General features: G+C 32.4%; 1 protein-coding gene across 1 annotated transcript; it reads left to right on the top strand.

Moving 5' to 3' along the window:
• The first annotated feature begins 1,109 nt into the window (after positions 1-1,109).
• On the top strand, positions 1,110-4,394 carry LOC106435560 (L-ascorbate oxidase homolog). The gene is made up of 4 exons (XM_013876466.3): positions 1,110-1,450; positions 1,596-2,248; positions 2,853-3,312; positions 3,860-4,394. The coding sequence occupies exons 1-4, from the start codon at positions 1,206-1,208 to the stop codon at positions 4,164-4,166; spliced, it is 1,665 nt and encodes a 554-aa protein (XP_013731920.1). The 5' UTR covers positions 1,110-1,205; the 3' UTR covers positions 4,167-4,394.
• Positions 4,395-9,437: the final 5,043 nt, after the last annotated feature.

Consider the following 9,437-nt stretch of genomic DNA (forward strand, 5'->3'; position numbering starts at 1 on the left):
GCCATGGAAACGAGAGGCTGGATGCTTTGAGAGATGACTCCCAACAGCGCACTGAAGATGAGTTTGTCTTGTCTTTTCCAGAGAAAAAAGACTGGATTTGAAGTGGTGACATCATCTGTGGTGACAGTAGCTTCTGGTGCAGGGGCAGATTCATCAAGATGATTAGAAAGTTCATACTCATCAAGAAGAGCATGTACTTGGCGGCTCCAAACAAGATAATTGGAGGCAGTGAGCTTAGTGATGTTCGACATGTTGATGTTCAAGAGGGAGGTGGTAGATGGCACGATGGTTTCAACAGGAGAGGTGAACTGACTGTTATCGGAGGTAGCCATTGAAGAGAAAAAAATAATAATAGAAGAGATGATGCAAGAAGAAGAAAGCGACGGAAAGAAAAAGAATTTAGTCTAGTATCGATGCTCTGATACCATATATGATATGAAAAATAATTTCTATTGATAAGAGTACAAGAGAGATTATAGGAGGAGATCAAGATGATTGATACACAAATATAGAAAGAATATACGGTAGTTATATATATGATCTTCTTTCCTTAATATCATATCTATGGTATGACAGTCATAGACTGGTTAATAAATGTGTTTGTCAATAACTATAATATTTATCAACTAATTAACCATCAACTATAATAACTATAATACATTATTACCATATTTTAAGAAGTTTAACAAACATATAAATCAACATTAAATGTAATGTATTAGTTATTGTCATATTCTATAAAGTGTACCAAAAATATATGTCAGTAATAAATGTGATTGTTAATGTCATATTAACTATAAGCCATGTCATCAATCTTGTTAGTCATATCATCATTTTTTTTTGTAAAAATGATTGTAGATAGGACATGTGGCAAAATCAGTTCGCAAATATAGTCTAGAGGATTGACCATCGTGCTTACCAAATTTGAATTTCACTATATAATTAATCATTACTAAAAGTAAAGAAGAAATAATGGAAGGAGAGGAAGAGCGCAATAAAAGGTTTCAATACATAGATTGTGGATCGAAAGGAGAACACACGGCCCTTCACAAACTTAGCTTTCTTTGTCCGAATTTTTTTCATCTCTATCATGTATATATTGATCTTTAAACATTTATCAAAGAAGCCAGAAGTAGTCTCCTTTTAAAGAAAAGTAGAGTTAATTTCTTCAAGCTTGTACCATTAAAAAGAATTTAAAGAGAGCGATGGTAAGAAAGAGTGTGATCCTAGGATTTTTACTTACTGTTTTAACGACAGTAATAAAAGCTGAGGATCCTTACTTATTTTTTACGTGGAAAGTAACGTATGGCACGATTTCACCCCTCGGAATTCCTCAGAAAGCTATTATGATCAACGATAAATTTCCCGGCCCCAATCTTAACACAACTACCAACAATAACATCGTCATTAATGTCATCAACAATCTCGACGAGCCTTTCCTCTTCACGTGGTGAGCAAAAGCATATTTATATATTGTTTCTTGCACAAGTTAGGTATTGATATATATTAGTTTCTTGTGTAGCAAGCTAGGTTAAAAGAAAAGTATCTACAGATAGATTTGAGAATGTTTAACGAAGGTTTCCGGTTTTATGTAGGAGCGGAATGCAACATAGGAAGAATTCTTGGCAAGACGGCATGCCGGGAACAACATGTCCCATCCCGCCGGGTAAAAACTTTACGTACCATTTCCAAGCTAAGGACCAGATCGGTAGTTACTTCTACTACCCAAGTTTAGGTCTTCAACGTGCGGCCGGTGGATTCGGTGGCCTCCGAATCAACAGTAGAGCGCTCATTCCTGTGCCATATGCTGATCCTGAGGATGACTACACCGTTCTTATAGGCGATTGGTACACTAAAACACATGTAGCTCTAAAGGACAATCTTGATAGCGGTCGGTCAATCGGGCGGCCTGAAGGAGTTTTGATCAATGGGAAAGCAGGAAAACCGGATGGAACCGGTGAACCGATTTTCACGATGAAACCTGGAAAAACATACAAATATAGGATTTGCAATGTGGGTTTGAAGATGGCGTTAAATTTTAGGATTCAGAACCATAAGATAAAGCTTGTGGAGTTAGAAGGATCTCACACTCTGCAAAACTTATATGACTCACTTGATCTTCATGTTGGTCAGTGTTTTGGTGTTCTTGTGACCGCTGATCAAGAACCTAAAGACTATTACATGGTGGCCTCCACACGGTTCCTCAAAACCGTCCTCACGTCCACAGCTCTTCTCCGCTATGAGGGAGGTAAGGTTATGTGAACTCAATCTAGATGTCGCACTTTAAATTTAATCGGTCCTTGGCACTATCAAATGAAACATTCTTCTAGTTATAAGCTCTTAATTCTAGAAACTCTACGTGTCTACATAAAATAGTTGCATCTAAATGTTCTCATTAACACAAACATAGTTTGCCTAGAGAGAATAATTGACCATGCTACAAACGTAAAACAGAAGCTTGGGCCGACTTTACTACTTTAGTTATAAAAGAACTAAAAATCATTTTACAGTTTTAAGATCTAGCAAGTACAGTTACTGACGTTTCAATGGATTTTTAGCTGAGTTTATTCACAGTTCATATAAGTAGTATCTTGTATCATACTATAACTGAGTAGTATCTTGTATCATACTATAACTGATTAAAAATTTATTCGTTTATTTGAAAGTAATCTCTTCCATGGCATCTTGTTGAAATTTTCACTGAGTAAAAAAACTACTAGAAGTAGGTGTTATATCTATTATTAACCTTGTTGTACTTTTTTGTTGTTGAAATATTGGATTTATGGTTCAAATCCTAATAGGATCATATAAGACCCTAATAAGTTTCTGGATTATATCTCTGTGCCGTGCAGGCAAAGGTGCAGCATCTCCAGAGCTTCCTAAACCTCCGGTGGGTTGGGCCTGGTCACTAAACCAATTCCGATCATTCAGATGGAACCTAACCGCAAGTGCAGCTAGACCAAACCCTCAAGGCTCATACCACTACGGTAAAATCAACATCACACGGTCCATAAAACTAGTCAACACCGTAGGGAAAATAGAGGGAAAGAAGCTCAGGTACGCGCTTAGCGGAGTGTCACACGTGGAAACCGAAACGCCGATTAAGCTGGCTCAGTATTTTGGTGTAGCCGACAAGGTGTTCAAGTACGATACTATTAAGGACGAGCCGACCAAGGTTGACACTAGTAATATTTTGGTGCAGCCAAACGTTTTGAACATCGAGCACCGTTCATTCGTGGAGATTGTGTTCGAAAATCAGGAAAGGACTACACAGTCTTGGCATCTTGATGGATACTCTTTCTTTGCTGTCGCGTAAGTATATATATCTACTATCTCTCCCGCGCGCACACACACACACACAATTTTGAAAATGTTTTTTATCAAATGCATATTAGGTAAAACTTAAAAAAAAAAAAAAAAAAATATTAGGTAAAACTTCAGATAGTATATACAGATTTAAGTACATGATCATATATATAAATCTAAATTTACACAATATTCATCATTTTAAAATATAAACCGCAAGTAACACGTGTACGACTATATATCATTTTTTTTGGGTAAAATACGACTATCATTCTGCTTGCTTCTAATATAGAATATGACATATAAAACTGTATCATTCTTATTGCTTCTAATATAGAATATGACAGAAATTATAATTTATGTTAAAGAACACACACACGCACATATATTTATATTCTGCAGAAATTTCATATTTTAGAATCTGTTTCAGTATATGATATGATAAAATAACCAAGGACTAGAGAAAACGTAGCGAATTTGGACTAACATTTGCAAGTTAATTAGTTTTGGTAAGAACATTTGGTTCAAAGAGGACTAATGTGTGTGTGTGTAGGGTTGAGCCAGGGAAGTGGACGCCGGCGAAGAGGAAGAACTATAATCTATTAGACGCAGTATACCGACACACAATCCAAGTTTATCCCAAATGTTGGGGAGCCATCTTATTGACTTTCGACAACTGTGGCATGTGGAATATTCGGTCTGAGATTCTCGAGAAACGTTACTTAGGTCAACAGCTTTATGTTAATGTCGGCCCGCCAGAACTATCCCAGAGGGATGAGTACAGCTTTCCAGCAAACGGTCTCCGTTGTGGCATTATCCAGGGCTTGCCTGATCCTCAGCCTCCCAGAGACTCGCTTTAATTTGGTTTGGCGTGGTTCAGCCTGGAGACTTGTAGCTCAAGGTTTTTAACATTCTTATATACGTATGTCCTTAAAATTTGGTTTCTGTAGGTCGATGGTGAAAGTGTTATGAGATGTCTGTAATCCATTACACGTTTATGATGCATGCTATTTTTCTGATTTGTTTAAGCCAGACGTTGCGCTGAATTCGAATATAGAAGTGATATGCTTTTGAAGCATGGTAAACAAATACGTCAATTGGGCATATTCAACAACATTACGAACTATTCTATAAGAGCAACCATATTTCATACGGAGGTTCTGGAAAAATAATATTCGTATTTAAATAATAAATGAATTACCGAAATATTTTTTATTGTTGCAATTTGCAAAAAAAAAAAAAAAAAAAATTGAGCCATTTAAAGGTTTGCATGTGATAGAATCATCACCAATAACAACCTTGAACTGCATGAAGAACCACTCTCATGAATAACTCCTACTTTTTTTCTACAGATCGGAAACTTCTGAAATATAATAAAAACATATAGTATATTTTTAATTATTTCCACTTTATCGAGTAGAATTAGAACAAAAAAAACTTTTAAGAACAAAAAATGCGTGAGATGCGGAAACGAACAAACAAGAGGAACACCTAACGAGCCCGTTCTCATTGCAAGTCGAGCATGTTCTGAACCCTAGCTTCTCCGTATGCACCTTATGGCTACCGTGACACACGTTGCACGGCACGAACCTGTGACCGCCGCACATCTCACACACACGTGGCTCAATCCTCGGCAACTCTTGCACGAGCTTCTTCAGCTCTCCGATCTCGTGAAGCTGTTTCACCTCCTCCGACGTACCGTCCGCCGATAAACACGCGCGGCAGCTTCGGCGCCTTCGTGTAAGGAAGAATTGTAAGGAAGACGAATCGTCGGTGCAGAGGTGGTGAATGTCTTTGAAAGAGAAGGAGGAGGCGGTGGCGGTGGGAGAGTAGGTGTCGTGAATCTTAACCGACGATTTGCGCCACGGCCGCCAGATTTTGACGAAACGGCGGAGAAGTTGAAGAAATTTAAGGGGACTAAATTAGGGTTTGTGTTGATTTGGATTTGCAGAGAAATGGAGTTTTCTTGGAGAGAGAGAGAGAGAGAGAGAGTATTGTTGGTGTTGTTAAAACAAGATTGGTTGTGAAAAGAAGAGGTGCTATCTAACGCTACCAATTATATATTGGGTGGAAAAGGGTAGATTCTAATTATAGTTCATTAGTTTGGGTTTGTATTCTCTGTTTAATGCCTTCTTCATTTCCCAAAATGTGTATTGGAGTGTTGTCTGTGTGAAATTATTGCCAGGCTTTGTTTTAAATGTGTGTATGGTGAAGTAATTACATTTAGACGAATGAATGACACTGAAAACCTCGTCTAACACTGCAAAAACGTGATGATATTATGTTTTCGAGATAGAGATACAAGTGGTGAGAGAATAATCAAAAACTAATAGTCTAATACTAATAAATTTATTCGAAGCAGCAAAAAGAGAACGGAGAAAGACAGAAAGATATTAATTTTTTAACGTTGTATGATTGTACTATTACATAAATATTACTGACGATTCTACCGCCAATAATTTTACCTGTCTTACAGGATTCACGCTTGAGTGCATCATCCGAGCCGTCCTATGAGATCTATTGCGCCACTCTCTTGTAAGCATTTTCTCCATTAATTTGCATAATTTTGTTTTCTCTGCGGATCGAAACTCGTACCTCTTAGTATAGAACATTAATGAACTCTTAGTCAAATCACTGGACCAATGGGGCTTCCACAATATGACATACTAGGTTAAGATCTGCGCCTTGCCCGAGCTGAACATTATATATAAATTATTTTATGTATTCTATTTTTTTACATATTATGAAATAGTAAATATATATTGAATAATTAAAAATCATTAATTATTACGTATATAATTGAATTGGTGCGGACATATAAATAAATTTTATTAATTCAAACAATATTTTTTCTATTTGATATAGTAAATAATTAAATTTAAATGATATTAACATATATATAGTATATTTTTAATATTAATCTATTAAATGATGCTTTCTATTAATATGTTTTTTTTTTATCATTTGTATCTTTTATAGCAAAAACTTTAAATTATTGATAACAAAATTTGGGATTAATGATTTTGGTAATTTATATTTAAAAATAATTTAAGTTATCAATATTTTTCAAAGCATTTATCAAAAATATGGTTTAAAGTAAATTTTAAAATTAAAATATTTTTGTATTTTATATGGTATATAGTTTAAATGAGACTTTCTACCTCTATAATTTTGTAATCATTTGTATCTTGTCTTAACAAAAAATTTAAACCATGGATCATAAAATTTGAGTGTCAGAATTTTAATAGTTTTAGTAATTTATAGTTTTTTTTTAAATTCAAAATATAGCATATACAGAAAAATTTGATTTTTATTATATTATTAGTTTGTTTGTTTAATTTATTTTAATAGTTTAAAATTATACAAATAATTAATAATTAATTTATTGTTAGTTTAATAAAAAAACTTATTATATGTTTAGATGGACCAACATATTTCTCTAAAGATTCTAAGAATCATCATAGTGATGACATGTGAGTACAAAAAAAATATTGTAATGCTTCTTAATTAATATAAGAGATTAAATTTAAGTGTCTAATAAAATGAATTCTTTGATTTAAGTTCTAAGGTGTGGGATTTTTAGCAATCAAGAGTAGTTTCACCAATGAGGGAAGGGGCACATATATTATATTTCTGCTTTTTTCGGACATATAACTTTCATCTATGGTAAGATAGCCCTGGGACGGATCCGGATATCCGGAAAATTTAGGGTATCCGGATCCGGATCCGGATCCGTGGATTTAATATCTGGATCCGGATTCGTGGTTTCCAGATATCCGGGTTTCGGATATCCGTCTTGATATTCTATTATCCGCGGATATCCGGATCATCCGGATCCGTCAAAATAATTAAAAATAATTTTTTTAACAAAAAATACTAATTTTTTAACAAAAAATACTAATTTTTTAATATAATACATAAATTAAATATTTATAAATATATTTATATATGTTTATAATATTGTAAAAACTAAAATATAATATTATAAGATTAATTCATGTATAAATATTAATATATCAAATATAAATATTAATAAAATTTAAAAATTTAATGTGTTTTAAAAATACGGATCCGGATCCGGATATCCGGACCTAAAAATTAAGATATCCGGATCCGGATTCGGTTTGCATGGATCCAAGATTTTACTATCCGGATTCGGATCCGGGCACCCCGGATATCTTATTTTCGGAGTGGATCTGGAGCGGATCTCGGATCGAATCCGGATATCGGATAATAAGTTCCAGGCTTACGGTAAGATACCGAACTTTTCTGAACCATGTTTAAAAAAAAATTGATGTAGCAATATTTAAAATGTTTAATATTATAGAGACAACTATAATACTGCATTGACTTTCCCACGTTGAATTGGGAGAAAAGCAAAAAAGGGAAGAGCACGATGGGACCATATGATTTATGCACAATAATATTAACCTTAGTTTCATTACTTTAGTATATTTACTAGAGATTAACCCGGGCTACGCCCGGGATTTTTATTTTTATTTTTAATTTAAGTTGTTAAATTATTTATATTTAGGTTATGATATATATTTATATAAATGTTAAGATGCATGTCATAATTAAAATTTTATTTTTTAAATTTTAACACGTTAAATTAACATATTTTTTACTATTTAAATATTTTTTGTAATTTTGTTGGCTATCTAGTTATCATATTTAGCAAAACTATCTGTTGAGTGTTGGAATAAATGTTTTAGATATTTAATTAAACCGAAGAGTATTTTCGGATCGACCACATGCTCAACAATCGATCGATCCGTAAAAAGATGGTCGATCTCCTTGGCCATGTAAGTACAATTTTAGCAAAAATATCTTTGATTTTCAAATATTAAGTATATAACTATTGTTTTGAATATTATTTTTTTGAATTGTATTTTTTGATTAAATTATTGTATTATAATAGTTATGTAAATATTTTTTGTGATGTTTGAATTTGTGTTGTTAGTATACTTAACCTAGATGATATTGATGTTTAACAATTTATTTTTTTCTGTAAATAGAAAATAATGATATATCAAAACATATTTAATACTTGTTAAATGATAGTATAATGTAAATTACATCCATTATTTGAAAATAACCATTTGTTGTTTTTTTTAAATCAGAAATTATTTTTATTTAAAAGCATTATTCATATATAATATAATAGTTTAAGTTTGGAAGATTAATCTATATATATATATATATATTTTGAATATTTTTTAAAAAATAATTTAAGATATTATATATTGATTAACTGAATAAAAGCTAAAATTTTTTATCTTGAAAATGAAATATTTATATTTTTGTCTTCATGTTATACTCACCAATCCAGCATTGATATTTATAACTCAGTATATTTTTTAAAAAAAAACTTAGTTTTAAGTAATAAACGAATTTAATAAATTAAATTCATCACCTATAATGTTTTGTAAACAATATTTGAAAACTCTCTAAAATTATATTTTAAGCATAATATTACTATTATTTAATTTAAGTTATTTTAAGCATAATATATGCTAAACCAACTTAAATTATATTTACAATAGGACCATCCTAAACCGGTTAATAAACCAAAAACAATACTAAACCAACATGAACCAATACCTGATTCCGCGAGGAAAGAAGTGTTTCCGGATAAACGCTTGAATGGTTATTAACTGTAATGGTTTGATCATGAAAGAGTTAGTATGAATATTAACAATAAAATTATGGATTAGATTAATTTAAATTTGTAAGAATACCTTTGAGTCTATGAAAAGCAATTCAATTCACATGAATAAGTTTGGCTTTTGGAAGTGCGGGTTTCCCAACAATGAATCCACCTAACAAAAAGTTCGTTGTTATAAAAAATTTCCTTCAAGGTCATTAAAGGTTTTTGGGACGGCAAGAATTGATGGTGGAACCATTTTTTTGCTCGAGTGCTTTGAAGTTTTCCTTGATAGTGTGAGGTTGATGTTGATGGAATAATGAATTTTATAGGGACTTTCTTGATGTAAAACTATACATTTTTTTTTGTTTAATGTGGTATTTCCATTTTTATATAATTTACTACTATTTTAAGATAGATGTACATTTTAAGATAGATGTTTAAATCTTAACGTACTTTTTCCATTTTTTTAAATGTTTATTTC

This window comes from Brassica napus, chromosome C9, assembly GCF_020379485.1.
Source record: "Brassica napus cultivar Da-Ae chromosome C9, Da-Ae, whole genome shotgun sequence".
Taxonomy (NCBI): domain Eukaryota; kingdom Viridiplantae; phylum Streptophyta; class Magnoliopsida; order Brassicales; family Brassicaceae; genus Brassica; species Brassica napus.

Coding starts and splice junctions, on each gene's coding strand:
- LOC106435560 (XM_013876466.3), top strand. CDS start 1,206: ATGGTAAGAAAGAGTGTGATCCTAGGATTTTTACTTACTGTTTTAACG. Junction 1,451..1,595: donor GAGCCTTTCCTCTTCACGTG/GTGAGCAAAAGC, acceptor GGTTTTATGTAG/GAGCGGAATGCAACATAGGA. Junction 2,249..2,852: donor TCTTCTCCGCTATGAGGGAG/GTAAGGTTATGT, acceptor TGTGCCGTGCAG/GCAAAGGTGCAGCATCTCCA.